At 31.7% G+C, this 17,678-nt stretch overlaps 1 protein-coding gene across 1 annotated transcript in view; it reads right to left on the bottom strand.

The window, feature by feature from the left end:
• The window catches only part of MDGA2 (MAM domain containing glycosylphosphatidylinositol anchor 2), an 816,139-nt gene that overhangs the window by 596,273 nt on the left and 202,188 nt on the right, over window positions 1-17,678 (bottom strand). The window contains exon 3 of the mRNA XM_051978002.1: window positions 13,736-13,910. Within this exon, the coding sequence (XP_051833962.1) occupies window positions 13,736-13,910 (175 nt within the window). The remainder of the gene's footprint in view (window positions 1-13,735; window positions 13,911-17,678) is intronic.

Raw genomic sequence — 17,678 nt, 5'->3', positions numbered from 1 at the left:
AAAAAAGCAGGGGTAGCAATTCTCATCTCAGATAAAATAAAACTAAAAATTGGTCTCATTAAAAGAGATAAAGATTCACATTGGTAAACAGTACCATCCATCATGAAGTAGTAACAATACTAAATGTGTATGCACTAAATGGTAGAGAAGGCAAAATCCTAGAAGATTTTAAGCCAGTTACAAGAAGAAATAGAAAGCAAAACTATTATAGTGGAGGTAAACAAAACTTTTTGGTCTATTTTCCCCTGAATATAATTTTTATTTCATTGTGATCTGAAAAAATGCATTTACTATTTATGATTTTTTGCATTTGATTTTGAAGTCTTTATATCCTAAGATATGGTCAATTTTTTTTATAGGTTCAATGAATTGTAGAGATGAAAGTATACTTCTTTCTGTCTCCATCCAATTTTCTCCAAAAATCTATCATATCTAACATTTCTAATATTCTATTTACCTCTTTAATTTTTTTTATTTATTTTGAGGTTTGAGTTATCTACTTCTGAGAGAACAAGGTTGAGATCTCCCACTAATATAGTTTTGCTGTCTATTTCTTGCAACTCTTTTAACTTCTCCTTTAGGAATTTCCATGTTATACCACCTGGTGCATATATATTTAGTATTGATATTGCTTCATTGCTTGTGGCACCCTTTAGCAAGATATAGTTTCCTTCCTTATCTCTATTAATTAGATCAACTTTTGCTTTTGCTTAATCTGAGCTCAGGATGGTTACTCCTGCTTCACCTGAAGCATAATAGATTCTGCTCCCGCCTTTACCTTAACTCTGTATGTATCACTCTGCTTTAAATAGTTTCTTGCAGGGCAGAGACAAGATGGCAAAGAGGACACATGTTTCTTTCTGATCTTATCCCATGACCATCAGATTAATTAGTAAATCCAGCCTCTGAATTAGTTCTGGGCTGGCAGAATCCGTGAATATTGGGAGAGGAACAAAATAACAGCAGAAGACAATTTCAAAGATTGGCAGAAAAGGTCTGTTTCAATCGGGCACAGAGGAAGGCTGGCCAAGCACAACAGGCTGTGCAGACTCAGAGCAGTGGGAGTTCTACATGGTGGAAAATCTACAGGGAGTAATCAACAGTAGTGTTGGCTACTCTTCCCTGCATGCAATCCAATAGATCAGCAGAGAAGTTATAAAACATCCAACACAAACACAAAAGATAAAGAGTAAATCCCAAAATGCCAGAATCTCACAGGACCTGGCCATGCCTACCCAGCACTGGAAGCCAGTAAACACTGATTCAGCACAGTCAGCACTGACTCAGTGCAGCCATTGCTGCTTGTAGAGGAAGCTTGGATAATCCCCCAGACCTAAAAACAGATCTCAACTTATTTTTTAAAAATGAGTTGAGAGAGAGAGAGAGAGAGAGAGAGAGAGAGAGAAACTGGAGACAAGGAGCAAGGAGGCCAGGAAGAGGCTATTACAACTATCCAGCCTCAGCGTGGTAATGATCTAAATTTAGGAGTGCAACAAATTATCAGCAGAAGAAGCCTGCTGGCTTGCCGTGACACCATTATCACTGAACTTTTTACCCAAGCAAGACTGGTCTTTCCTAAAGTACCGCTAAGTGGAAAATGATTTCATCTTATCTTTATGTAGGTTCTGCCACTCTAGGATCATTAGGAGCTTGATTTAACATTGTTTTCAAGGGAAAATGGGGAGAGCTTGGACAACTTTCTAATGTTCTCTCCACCATCTTACTCTTAACTTTTTAAAATCAAATTAAGCAGTGGCTTATATATTTTGTTGTTTGCTTATTTCTTTGTTTTTTTTTTTTTTCATAAAATCAGCTTCTATATGTATTTACTAGTTCAATAGCAAGAAATTTTATTAAGCTCTCCTCTGATTCTCAGGATTTTCAATTTGGTTTTTAATAGAGGATTTTTAGTTTACCCTTTTATCCATTTTAAGTAGTATTCTCAATTCATTGATTTAAGATTTCTCTATTTTATAGAAGAAAACATTTAGACATATAAATTTTTAGTAAGTAGTGCTTTGAGTGCATCTCATAAATTTCATTACATTGTCTCATTGTTTTATTCTTTTTGATGAAATTGATGATTGTTTCTGATTTTTTTCTTTGATGTACTTATTCTTGAAAATTGAATTATTTAGTTTCCAATTTATTTTTAATATATTTATCACTACCCTTTATTGAATGTAATTTTTCTTGTAATTCAATCTGAATTGGTGAATTTAAAATTACTGCATGTAATATAAAAATTTTATGTCCTGATTACTATGGTTAATTTTTTAAAGTACCACGTATTAATGGGGAAAAAAAGTTACTTTTTATTCCCATTCAATTCTCTCTAGATATCTATTATATCTAGCTTACCTAACATTCTACTATCTCCCAGATTTCTTTCTTATTTATTTTTAATTAAATTTAACTCTGTTTTGAGATGGTAAGATTGTAGTCTCCCAGTATTATAGTTTTGCTATCTATTTCCACCTGTTATTCATTTAGGTCTTCCTTTAAAAAGGTAGATGTTATAAAATTTGATGCTTATAGATTTAGTGTTGACATTACTCAATTTTTTTTGAATCTTTTATCATAAAGCTGCTCTATTTTTTTTAATTAAATATATTTTAGATTAAATTTTGTCTAAGATCACGATTGTTACTACTGCTTTTTTCCTTCAGCAGAAGCATGATAAATTCTACTCCAGTCCTCTATTTCTACTCTATATGTATCTCATTTTTAAATGTGTTTTTTGTAAACAAAATATTGTCAGTTTCTGTTTTTTAATCCATTAGGATATCCTTTTCTGTTTTATGGATGACTATATCCCATTCCAATTCAAAATTATAATTACTAGTTGTGAGATTCCTTCCATCCTATTATGGACACTGTTTATATCCTGCTTTCCTTTTCTTTTTATCCTATCCCAATTGACTTTTCTTTTTAAATACTATTCTATTTTTTCCCAGTTACTGGAAAAGAAAAAATTCTAGCATCCTTTTTGTAAAATTTTATATTTTTATTTAAAGCTTTTTATTTTCAAAATATATGCATAAATAGGTAGCAACATTCACATTTGTAAAAACTTATGATGCAATTTTTTTCTCTCTGCCTTTCCCTAACCCTCTTCCTTAGATGGCTGACAATCCAAGGTATATTAAGCATGTGCAATTCTTCTAAACATATTATCATGTTGCAAAAGAAAAATCAGATCAAAAAGGGGAAAATGAGAAAAGAAAACAAAAAGCAAGCAAACAACAACAAAAAAAGTGAAAACATTATGTTGTTATCAAAACTCAGTCTCCACATTCCTCTCTCTGAGTGCAGATGGCTCTCTCCATCACAAATTAATTGCATTAGTATGGCAGAAACTAGGCATTGACCCACACTTAACACTGTATACCAAGATAAGGTCAACATGGGTTCATGACCTAGGCATAAAGAATGAGATTATAAATAAATTGGAAGAGCATAGGATAGTTTACCTCTCACATCTGTGGAAGAGGGAGGAATTTATGACCAAAGAAGAACTAGAGATCACTATTGACCACAAAATAGAAAATTTTGATTATATCAAATTGAAAAGTTTTTGTACAAACAAAACTAATACAGACAAGATTAGAAGGGAAACAATAAACTGGGAAAACATTTTTACAGTCAAAGGTTCTGATAAAGGCCTCATTTCCAAAATATATAAAGAATTGACTCTAATTTATAAGAAATCAAACCATTCTCCAATCGATAAATGGTCAAAGGATATGAACAGACAATTCTCAGACAAAGAAATTGAAACTATTTATAGACATATGAAAATATGCTCCAAATCATTATTAATCAGAGAAATGCAAATTAAGATAACTCTGAGCTACCACTACACACCTGTCAGATTGGCTAGAGTGACAGGGAAAGATAATGTGGAATGTTGGAGGGGATGTGGGAAAACAGGGACACTGATATATCGTTGGTGGAATTGTGAATACATCCAGCCATACTGGAGAGCAATTTGGAACTATGCTCAAAACGTTATCAAACTGTGCATACCCTTTGATCCAGCGGTGTTTCTACTGGGCTTATACCCCAAAGAGATACTAAAGAAGGGAAAGGGACCTGTATGTGCCAAAATGTTTGTGGCACTCCTGTTTGTAGTGGCTAGAAGCTGGAAAATGAATGGATGCCCATCAATTGGAGAATGGTTGAGTAAATTGTGGTATATGAACATTATGGAATATTATTGTTCTGTAAAAGAATAACCAGAAGGATGAATACAGAGAGGACTGGTGAGACTTACATGAACTGATGCTAAGTGAAATGAGCAGAACCAGGAGATCATTATATACCATTATATACAGTATATATACTGTTTTGAGGATGTATTCTGATGGAAGTGGATCTCTACAATAAAGAGAGCTAATTCAGTTTCAATTGATCAAGGATGGACAGAAGCAGCTATACCCAAAGAAAGAATACTGGGAAATGAATATAAACTGCTTGCATTTTTGTTTTTCTTCCTGGGTTATTTATACCTTCTGAATCCACTTCTCCCTGTGCAACAAGAAAACTGTTTGGTTCTGCACACATATATTGTATCTAGGATATACTGTAATCTATTTAACATGTCAAGGACTGCTTGCCATCTGGGAGAGGGGGTGGAGGGAGGGAGGGGAAAAGTCGGAACAGAAGTGAGTGCATGGGATAATGTTGTAAAAAAAATTACCCAGGCATGGGTTCTAGCAATAAAAAGTTATTAAAAAAAAAAAAAAAGGAAAAAAAAAAAAGAGAAACGTACATTATATGTCAGAAATATTAATATTGTTATAAATGTATCTGTATATGCAAATATATTTGCACATCTATATAGGTAGGTAGGCATATGTATGTGTGTATATTGATATAGATTATATGTGTGCATATATATGCATTTAAATATATGTATGCACAAATATATTGTTGCTTAACTATAATATGCTTGGGAGAGGTAGGGGCAAGAAAGGGAAGGAAAAAATAAAGTAAAAAATGCAAAGCAGAGAATAAAAAAATCTACAAGAAATGCAAAGAAAAAAATAATTAAGAGTGAAATTAGCAGAATCAAAAGACCATTTTATAAAGTAATAGTAACATTGATGACTGTGAATGACTAAGCTATTCTGAGTATTATAAATATTATATATATATATATATATATATATATATATATATTCAAATCAACTATAAAGGACGTGTAAAGGAAGATGTTATCAACCTTCAGAGAAAAAAAGTGATGAATAGAAGTATGCATATTGTGGTTTTGCTTACATATTTCTGTCAAATGATGGTCTGTTCTAGGAAAGTATGGAAAGAAAGAGAAGATAATTAGGAACTTAAAATATATGAAAAAAATTAATCTTGCTTAAATCAACAAATAGGTCCCTTTCCACTTTATTTTTTATCAATCATTGTTCTTGTCACTTATCTTTGCAGTAATTCCTATCAATGTTCACAGGTTTTTCTCAAACCATTCCCTTAATCATTTATTATAGTGCAATAGTATCCTATCACAATCATATACCACAATGTGTTTAGCCATTCCTCAATTGATGTGTTCCATCAAATTCCAATTTTTTGTCACCACAAAAAAAGCTGCTAAAAATATTTTCTACATATGGGTCGTTTTTCTCTTATTAAAGTCTTAGAAATATTGCTAGAATCAGTAGAGAATTTCAGAGTGAATTTAAAACCAGAATCCTACAATATATTGCTTACAAAACACACACACACACACACACACACACACACACACACACACACACACACATTTAAAACAGATACTTACCAAGTAAAGGTAAAAGGCTGGGGCAGAATATATTATGTTTCAACTGAAGTAAATACAAACAAACAAACAAAAAACAGGTAGCAATCCTGATCTCAGACAAAGATAAAGTAAAAATACATCTAATTAAAAGAGAAAAGGGAGGAAACTACATCTTGATAAAAGATGCAAAATTGAACAAATCATCAGTGAACTCCAAAGAAAAAAGTTCACTAGGGCCAGATGGATTCACAAGTAAATTCTACCAAATATTTAAAGGCCAATTAATTTCAATACTATATAAACTATTTGAAAAATAGGTGTGAGAGTCCAATCAAATTCTTCCTTTGATACAAATATGGTGCTAATATCTAAATCAGGAAGAGCAAGACCATAAAAAGAAAATTACAGACCAATCTCCCTAATGAATATTGATTCAAATAAATGGCCAATTAATTTAAAGGCCAATTTAATAGTGATACTATTTAATAGTGATACATATATACATATAATCAAATTGCTTACCTTCTTTGGGAGGAGGGAATAGGGAAAGAGAAAAAATGGAAATCAAAATCCTATAAAAGTAAATATTGAAAATTAGAATAAATAAATGAAAATATTTAAATATCTATAGCAACTCTTTTGTGCTGGCAAGGAATTGGAAATTGAGGAGATGGCTGTCTATTGGCGAATGATTAAATAAGCTGTGGTGTAAGAATAGAATACTATTTGCTATAAGAAATAATGAACAAAAAAATGAAAAAGAAATGATGAACAGATTTCAGAAAAACCTTAAAAGACACTTACATGAACTGATGCTGAGTGAAATGAGTAGAGTGAAGAGAACATTGTATGCAGCAAAAGGAATACTTTGTGATAATTAGCTAGGATAGACTTAACTCTTCTAAGCAATACAGTGACCTCTGACAATGCCAAAAGAGTCACAGTAGAAAATACTATGCACGGCCAAAGAAAGGACTTGGGACATCTGAATGCAGATCAAAGTATACTATTTTCATGTTTTTTTCTTTTTTCTTTTATATGATTTTCCCCTTTTGTTCTGAATCTTCTTTCACAACACAAATAATGCAGAAATATTATTATTAATGTACACGTATAATCTATATTATATTGTTTACTTTTTGAGGATGGGGAAGTAATAAAAGCAGAGAAAAAATGTGGAACTCAAAATCTTATAACAGATAATATTGAAAACTTTCCAACATGTAATTGAGGGAAAAGTTTAAAAACTACTAAGGAAAAAAGAAAAAAAAATATGTAGCTAAAATTTTCATTGGTTATCTCCCTAATGTTACTACTAGTTAACTGTGTAAATTTTTCTTTTGGCTCTAGTAACCTCTCTTTGCCTTTGTGTAAAAGTTTTTCTGGGTTTATATACGTTTTTCTGGGTTTTTCTGAAACCTTCTCTTCCTCATTACTTACAGCATAATGTTCCAGTAAATTTATATAACTCCCAGAATGATACTTTTAACTAGGTAAAAGAGTCCTCATTTCTTACTTATCCTTAATCAATGACTAGGCATTATCTTAGTCAAAGTGGGACCTGGGAAAGACATCAACTTTAAAAAGGCCACTGATTCCAGGGCCATTTCCAGTTATCTTGACCTACATCTTACCACTGGATCCAGATGCCTGCAGAGGAGAAAGTGAGGCTAGTGACTTTGCCAAGTCTTCTATCACTTAAATACGATTCACTTGCATGTCATGACATCACTTCCCTGATGTCATAGTCCTCTTCAAGTATGAAGAAGAAATAATAATTTGTTTCCACAAAAATTTTTTGTAGGTAAGAACTTCTTTCCACTTTCTTTTATCTCTGACCTGGCACCAGTATTACTAAGTCAAAAAGTGAGCACAATTTAATAATGTTTTGAGCACAGTTTCAAATCACTTTTCAGAATGTTTCATTTACAATTCCACTGATAGTGCATTAAAGTACTTGTTCTCCCACATCCCCTCTAGCATACATCATTTTCCTATTCTATAATATATATTACAAATTTGATGGAGGTGAGCTGGTATTTCTGAGTCGTTTTCATTTGAATTTCTCTAATTATTACAGGTTTAGAGCATTTTTCATATGTCTATTGATAGCTTTGACTTCCCAGAAAACCATATTGAAAATTATATTATTTGACTATAAATTGGGAATTGATCTCATTCTTATAAATTTTATGCAGTTCCATGTATATTTTCAAAGTGAGACTTTTATCAAAGAAACTTGCTACAAAGATTTCCTCTCATTTTCTACTTTTCTTTTAATTGTAGCTACATTAGTATTATTTTTGCAAATCTTTTAAATTTTATTACATTTTACTTTCTGTTAACCTATATCTCTCTAACTTTGGCATGAACTCTTTCCTATCTATTTTTTCCCATATCATCAGACAAATACATCAGTCATATATTTATGTAATTTATATAAAATATTTACCACTAGTATCACTCAGAATATATGGACTCTAACAAAAAAATGGCTGAGGAACAACATGGGTGAGCCAAAAAAGCAACAAGACTATAATGTATAATTCATTAATTGAATCATCATTTGACAAGCTACATGAAAGCACTGAAACATTTATATTGCTTTTCTTGATTAATTCAAAGCCTTGATACAGTTTACAAGCCATGGCTTAATTGTGTACTTTAAACATATGTAACATATAAAATAGACCCAAGAATAATTAATACACTAAAATATTTAATGATTATATGGAAAACTTTTATTTAAAATTTATCACTCAAAGAAAAAAATGTTTAGGCCATTGCTACAAAGTATAGTATCTTCCTTGAAGAGATTTTAATTGTACTAAATTCTGTGTACTACTAAAACAGTTGTCACTTTAGAATATGATTGACTCAGAAATGGAGAAGCATCACAATTATGACCTGGATCTACATGGTTACTGTCAATAGTCTTTTTGGAATCTAAAAATATTTCAGGAAGTAGTGTGGTAATATGATGCTATCCCGAGTGAGCAACACTATCAGTCAGTTACTTCCCCATAAAAACAACCATTTCTGTGAACCAGCCTACTCGGTCCCGACCAGTCCTTCAGTCCCTATGGCAGAAATTTTCTTTTCTAAGCAAACTCAGTGAAAAGATTGCAGAAACTCTATTTGAGAACTATCCTAGCTATTCCCAGAACCCAGACCAAATTACTGATTATTTATTGTCTGAAGTAATCCTGTGATTCTTACTCCACCCCCTAAAAGTTATAAAAGTGGATTATTAACAATTTTATTAATTAAAAAATTAATTAAAAAAAATTTAAACTAAAAGTCTGAGTTCGCAGTTAGTATGTTTTTGTCAAAATACCACAATTTCAAAATCTTTGTTTCTTTCTTTATCTCCCCAATTACTTTTTGCCAAGTTTATTCAGATTACCATTTTTTATGTTTAACATTTTATCACAATTGCTGTCTTGATACATAGTAAATGTGTAAACAAAAAAGGTAACAATGTCTCTAAGAAACATATTTTTCCTACATCCAGGGAAAATATATCAATTTTTGATCTTTTTGAAGTGAAGGGTAAGAAAATTAAATGAGGAGAAGAGAAATGAAGATTCACCCTTTGGCTTCTACACTCTAAAAAGTTTCAATAACACAATCGCAGAACAGGAGTCAGTGATGATGATTTCTTGATAGTACTCTCTCCATAGTTTCTACTCTTTTAGTACTATATGCTCTTCCATCTTCTATTCCCATAATATTTCTCCTCTCCTTCAACTCCATGTACGTTAAAGGTTTCTCCTCATACAACACCTTAGGATGAAAGGTAGTTTTTCAAAGTCAGGCTGGTCAAAACAAAATTCCCAAAGGATTGAGAAGGTAATTCTAATATTTAAAGGGAGTGAAGGAAAGGATAGACTTAGCCAATGGGTATTCATATCCAGAGTACTGATTTGACTATATTGAATCCTAAGTTGAAGCTAAATGGGAATAACACATTTTGAACAATTAGCACTTGTGAAATACCTTCTTTAATATAGATGTGTGTGTATGTACATATACATATATATATTTCATCATACTGCCAAAATGACCATGACATAAAAAAAGTTAGGAACTTCTCATCTAGAATGGGACTAAATAGAAACCCATACAATAATATTGAAACTTATAACTCTAAAGTAATTATAGAAAAAATACTTCTCTTTTTAAATGAGAAACGTTCTTAGATCACATGGTAAATCAAACATTTATAGAAATATATTCAGAAGAGATATATTTCAAGTAAGATTCATGTCTCATTTGATTTGCGCTGTATGTTTATGTCAGTAGATTTCCCAGATAAAATTTTTTTCCCCTTAGGAAATACCTAAGAAACTAAAGTGGAGTCAAAATTCTTCCACAACAGCTCAATGAAATCAATCAATAAAAAGATAAGAAAAAAAAGATAGAAAGTAGACAGGCTGTCCTTGTTATTTCCAATTGATATAATCCCTGGAATATAATTATACATGATAAAGGGATGACACAGTAACAAAATGTTAGTAGCAAGTGATTTTTTTTATAAAGTATAAACTTCATACTACCCTGTCAAAATTAGGAATCAGTTAATTACCTTGGATAAAGAAGAGGTAAACAAAAACCTGGATAATACAATATTTTAACAGAAATAATTTATAATGGCAATTCAGAATTATATAATTTTCACCAGATATTACATAGAACTTTCTTTAAATAACCTATAGTTTAATGATAGATAAAAAATTCTTCCATGAAATGCAATGAAAACATTGCAATATATCACTGTAGACTACAAAAAATTTATTATCTACTGAAAGATACAAGTTGAATTTCATAAATGACCAGATGTCAAATCCCCATGCTACAAATGTAAATATAAAAATATCCTTGAAAATCTACACATAAAAACTTCCCAATGGGAACAAGACCATCATAAGTAATAGAAGTGGTATCCACAATCACCTGAACAGAAAACTAATCCATACAAATTTAAGAAGAGTTTTTAATAAGTATTACTATGCCAAATATACACAAGTATTATGGAATGAAAAGCATGCTAAATATAACAATATTGCAAAAGAAATTAAAATCAGGCAAGAAATGGATAGAATATATATTATCATCTCCATCATGTTGCCTTCTATAAACATTTTCTTGAAGACATTTTCATTGTCTACAAAATGAGTTTGAAGTTGCAATATTTGCTAAATAATTCCAAAAAATGTAGCTAGTTTATTCACCTAATTAAAAATATGCAGAATTTTAAATATGAAAGATAATAGGACAGTGCTTTCTCCTCCAATTATTCTATCTAAATTCATAGAGTAAGATGGAAAGAATGAGATAATATTACTGTTATTATTAATAATAAAGTAATGCCAATTTATGATTATAGCTTGGGTACAGCATTTCACTATCAGTTGATAAAGTTAGCTCATTGAATATATAAAAATACATGAAAAATAACATTTACTACTAAGCAGAATAATACACCAGAAGTTTCCTACATTTCAAACACTAGGAATAGATTTTAATTGTGATTTTGTTAGTTCAGGAAACTCCTTTGTTCTGATACTATGTCAAGGCAACACCTAAACCCAGACTTCAAGATTTCATATTACACTTATAAAAGCTATCCACATCTGAGAGGACTTGAAATAATCATGCTTTTGTAATAGTATGTTGTTAACTAGCATTTGTTCCCTATTTTTTCACTGATTAAAATCATTCATAATATGTATAGTAAGAAATGCAAAAACATAGTCCTCTGTCCTCAAGGAGATCACATTCTAATGGGGGAGACAAATTGAAAACATCTATGTACAAACAAATGTATACAGTAAATGAGAGATACTTTCAAAAAGTGGGGGGGTGTGTGGGGGGGAAATAAGAGGGAAATGAAAAAAAGATAGAGAGTGAGTATCACTTCCTTGCTCTCTCCAATTAATATAATCCCTGGAATATTGTAATACAGGGTGAAGGGATGACAGTCACAAAATGTTAGTAGCAAATGATTCTTTAATTAAAGTATACTTTATTCTCTGCCAAAATTGGGAATCAGCTAATTAGCATGGATGAAAATTGACCATCTGATTGATAGCGTTAAGTATTAAATCTTGGAAATAGCCAGGGCTTGAAAAATTGGAAAAAGTCAAAGACAGAATCAGCACACAAGGAAGATCTTTATTTCTTTGGAAGGTATTCTCCCCTTCCTCCCAACCATATGCCATGTAATGTGGCAGTAGAGCTACTTGCTCTGGAAATATCATTTCACTCCACAGTTATAAAGTCAGTTCAAGAGATTTTGAGTCACAGTTGAATAATCAGACTACAGACGTTTTCAAAGAGGCTAAAAAATGTTTGATAGAATGGGACCTCTAGAAGCAAAGAGAGTTGACTATGAACTGAAGAAATAATCTAGCTCTGGCAGTTGGGCTACAGAGAGGAATTAATTCTGAGCTACATCCAGCTGAGCTACAGAAATGCTACATCCAAAGGATGAACTTTCTTAGGATTCTATAGTAGAGCTTCTTAAACTTTTTCCAAACATCGCCTCTTTGGATCTGATAAATTTTTACCTTACTCCTTTAGGCCTGAAATGATGCTACATGACACTAGATATATAGATATATAAAACAGATATGCAAATCAAAGATTAACTGACAATAAGTCATAATTTCATGACCTCTACATTTAGATATGTGATATTGATCTACAGGAGAGAAAGAAATTTTAGTACCTAAGAAGTGAGCTTTCTTGGCCTTGTGTATCTTACATATATGTATCACTCCTGTTGATGTTTTAAGTTTGTGCTCACTCTTTCAATGAACCCTTTGTGAATTTATTCAAGACTAACCCACATTTAAGTTTCTGAACTACAGTAAGAAATCTGACTACATACTTTTTAGAATGTCAGAATAACAGCCACTCTCTGGAATATAACTCACAAGTGTAAAAGAAAACTGGAAAAGTATGTCATAGAGGTCACTTCTTCTGCAAAAGAATAGAAAATACTAAAATCTTAAAAATGAAAAAAACTATAATTAGTAATAAAAAACACTTTGTGGAAATAAATAGAAAATAATTTGAACTTAAGGTGATATTAAAAAAAAAAAAAAAAAAAAAAAACAAGGACATGGATAACTAGAAAAATAGTGAGGCCTTAACAGAAATGAAAAAGAGAAGAGAGAATGATTCCTAGTCATCACTGTGATTTTTTAAATGTATTATTTGTTGTAGTTACAATGATAGATGTCCAATAAAGAGTCACTTAAGTTAAGTGGTTCTAATGTCATAAAATGTATAGACATGATAGATAGATTGAGTTTTCTACTGTCTTTTTACTCCTGACTAATTCTGACCTTATGAAAAGTAGCAATGATCACAGCTTCTGATTGAATGGGACTGCTAGCCAAGTGCAGTAAGTTGTGACACATATCTATTCCTAAGATACTAGAATAAATGAAATCTGAGCTTCCTTAAAATCATTCAAAGTTAATTCATTAGCTTATTAACTCACTTATTCATTTACAGATTTACAGATTCATTTACAGCAACCTTTTTTTATGGGAGTGTAATAGAAGGGATTTGGACTCATGGTTTTATCACTACAAAAAATTCCTAGTGTGGAGATGCCTACACTCAATGCTGATCAACAATACCCTATCGTCAACTCAAGAGTCTTAGAAACTTGTCATTAAACACTAGGTTGCTAAATTCTCTAGGCTCACACAACCAGTATAATTTAGAGACAATCTGTAAACAAGTTCTCTTAATCTGCTATTTCAAATTGCCTCTCTACTCCAACATACTCCAAAGTGCTCTATTTTAAACATTATATTGCTACACAGAATTTGTATCATTTAGTGACATTAGCAAGAAAATCTTAATGGTTATTTAAATCATTTGTTTCTAAAATCCCAGTAAAGAAACAGTAAGAAGAAGCTTTCTTAGCTCTTTACTTACAATACACATCCACTCTAATTGACTTTATTGCTGGGGATCCCAAGCCATTTTCTGCTTTACAGTAGTATCGGCCTCCTTGGTGTCTCTGAATATTTGAAATCCTCAATGTCTCATTGAAGATACTTGAATCTTGAAATCTGTCAGAGGCACTTCCTGCTGTTTTGGTCCACCTGATCTGAGCAAGTATCCAAAAAAGATTGTTACTTTAGGTTAGTTGTAAGTTCACAAAACAAAATAGTATTCACTGACATCTCTGAACAATATACTTTCTAAGCTGATAATCCACTCATTCCTCTGAAAGGATGTTTAAAAAGTTTCCTTCATGAGTTTTATAAGTGAAGTACACTTTATAATTGTTTTCTGATCATCCAGCTTTTACAAGCAAATGACATAGATATGGTGCTCTAAAACTGACAAAGTTTTTATTTAATACATTATTTCATTTGAGCTTCACAAAAACTGAGAGCAAGTAGGTACATTGTTATCTCAATTTTGTGTAACAAAAGTTCACAGATGTTATGCAAGATCACTTCTAGTGATATACACATAAATAGGTCACTGAAATTTCATTACAAGGAAATCAGCAATGTTTCCATTTATATTGAGTTCTCTGGGAGAGGGGAGGACAACTACAAAGATCATATTTTTTTTAAAAAAAGGATGATGAGATCGTGAACATTTCACAACTACAACTAGAAAAATAGTTCTTAACTAAACAAGAAACATTATAGATTATAAAAGATAAAACAGAATGTTTTGATTGTGTAAAACTAAAAATATTTTGTGCATACTCTATGAACCAGCATTACCACCATTAATTAGATCTATCTCCCAAAGAGATCCAAAACAGGGGAGAAGAAATTATTTGTATAAAAATAATTATAGCAGCCCTTTTTTGTAGTGACTAAAAATTGTAAATTGAGGGAATGTCCTTCAATTAGAGAATAACATAAGAGGTTGTGTAAACAAGTTGCGTTTTATGTGTGTGTGTATATGTGTATACATACACACACACACACACACACACACACACACACACATGAATATCATTGTGCTGTAAGTAATAACAGTGGATTTTTTCTTTCTCATTTTTTCCCTTTTGATCAGATTTTTCTTATGCATCATGATGAATATGAAAATACATTTAGAAGAATACACATGTTTAACCTAAATTGGATTGCTTGCTCTCTAGGAGAGGGAGCAGAGTGGGAGAGAGGAAGAAAATTTTGGAACAACAGGTTTTGCAAAGGTGAATGTTGAAAACTATCGTCGAATATATTTTAAAAAATAAAAAAAACTATTTTCAGGACAGAAATGACAAGTCTGAAGATTTTTAGAAAAACCTGTAAAGACTTACATAAACTGATAAAAAGTAAAATGAGCAGAAGTAGAAGAACACTGTACACAATAAGAGAAATATTGTAATGGTGAATAACTGTGAGATGCTATCCTCAACAATAAAATGAACTAAGATAATCACAAAGGACACATGATGAAAAATGCCTCCAGAGAAAGAACCTGTGTTTTCTGAACAGACTGAAATATTGTATTTTTCAATTTCTTTATGCTTCTTTTTTTTGTTCTAGTTTTCTTGCACAAATGACATATGGAAATGTTTTGTGATTTTACATGATTTTTTTACTGTCTTATGGAAAGAGAAGGGGAAAGAAGGAGGCATAGAATTTGTTACTCAAAAAGAATATGAATGTTAAAAAATTTACATGCACTTTAGAGAAAAGAGGATTTTTTAAAAAATAATTAAGATGTATTTTTCATTAACAAAATCAATAATAAATTTCAAAAGTAAATATAGTTTGACAAAAATTTAGAGAATCACTGGTTTGGTTTCAACTATGAGTTTTAGTAAAGTATTTAATCAGAAACCTCTTATCAGAGACAGATGTTAACTTCATAGTTCTTGAAGGCACTGTAGATCCACTGTACAACAGACATGACCATTCTTGCATTGGCAGAGAGTACACTCAGTACCATGTTTAATCCAAGAAGATCCAGTGAAACGAACCATATGCATTTCATCCAGGCAAGTCTTCATCATATTATTGCGTATGGTATCAGCCTGGCAAGGGTCAGTGACACAGAGTGGACAACACTCATTCTCTGGAAGCATGCTGAATTCACACTCTAAGTCTGGACAAGGCAGAGGCCAGCAATCAACTTCCCCTTGCAAACATCGGCACTGTTGGCAATTCTGAACCCAAGTATCACCACTATTATATAAGATTTCCCCATTCTGATGGAGACATTGACTGGTAACCCTGAGGTCACATTCTGGGCAGCAAAAGAGATCAACAGTGGGAGTCTCACAGTCACAGACCATCCGGCAACACATGACAAATCCTTTCTGACATGAGCACACAGAACATCGATCATTATCTAACACCCAAATCTGCCCATTGTGTTTGACTTTTTCATTGTGAATACAATCCCCTGTGCAGTTTTTTCCAAGAGGACACCGGCAATCATAACCACCATCCAGGTTAAAGCAAATAGTATCATTGGCACAGCTGTGTCGCCCAGTACCACATTCATCTATATCTTCGCATGACTCTCCATTTGGTATCCATATGCTATCCATGTTATATAGGAAATCAAATAAGAGATTAAAAATAAGAACTATTTTTAAAATAATATCTACCTATAAGAGATAATATGAAAACATACCTCATATTATGATTTTAAAAAGTAAATTAAAATAACTCAAAAGTTTCAATTCTCATCTTTCAAATTGTCAAAGTCAAGAAAAAATGAGCTATTTTGGAAGAAAGAGTAAAGCTCAATGATAGCAGAGATATGAATGTTTTGGATATCAATTTAAAATTACACAAAAGGCCATAATTCCCACAGTTCAATTTATGCTCCAAGGAAGGTAAAGACAGAAACAAAAGTGTTACATACCAACATATCCATAATAGCATTCTTAATAGTGTCAAATAACTGGGAATAAAGTCATTCATACAATTGCAGAATAGCTAAAGAAAAAAAACTGAGGTAAAAAATGTAAGAGTACTATAAGGAAGGAAGACTGTAAGAAATTCAGAGAAATGTGCAAAACTTTAAATAAACAGATAAAGAGAAATAAGCAGAATGAAAAAAAGAGCATCTATTAGATTTTTAATTTTTGGTAAATTGTTACTGGAATAAAATGGAGGGTTCAACTCTGAGGTGGAAGATTATTTTCCACAAAAGACCAGAGCTGAATAGAAAATTTAACTGTTAAAATACAAGACTCTAGAAGCATTAAAAGGCAAACATGAAAGTGAAATCAAAAGGAATTCAATAAGGTTAAACTATTTACATTTCTATATGAGAAGATAATGCATCTAACTTATAAGAATGTTATAATTTTAAAGGTATTCAGAAGGTTTGTACATAGAAAGAGAGCATGAGAGTCAATTATGATGGGATGATTTTTAAAAATGGATGACTAAGAGAGATGGCAAAAGACAATGGGGAAGGAGAAAAATGGTTAACAACAACCTTACAATAAAGAAGCAGTTAAGTAGAAACTTTTATAGTGAAGGGGGAAATGTAAAGGAATGAATAGTAAGCAATATACACACACAAACACACATATATACATACATACACATTCAATTTGGAGAAATATGAAGGGAAAGAGATAAAAGATGCAATGATAAAAGGGAAAGCAGATAAAAGAAGATAGAAGGCAGTGGTTAAAAGTAAAACAGACTTTAGAGAAGGAACAGGACAGACAGAAACAGAGAAACAGAAAAGATCAAGATAAATGAACAGCTATAAATTATAAATGGGTATCAGAATGATATCAGAAAAGCAAAAGCAAAAGTAGAACTAATTAAAAGAAATAAACAGGGAAATTAAATATTGCTAAAAGACACCATGAACATTGAATAAATATCAATAGTAAACATATATGTATCAAATCATTGAGCCTGCAAATTAG

The sequence above is a fragment of the Antechinus flavipes genome, chromosome 2 (assembly GCF_016432865.1).
Source record: "Antechinus flavipes isolate AdamAnt ecotype Samford, QLD, Australia chromosome 2, AdamAnt_v2, whole genome shotgun sequence".
Lineage (NCBI taxonomy): Eukaryota > Metazoa > Chordata > Mammalia > Dasyuromorphia > Dasyuridae > Antechinus > Antechinus flavipes.
This window is presented reverse-complemented; position numbering and strand designations above follow the sequence as displayed.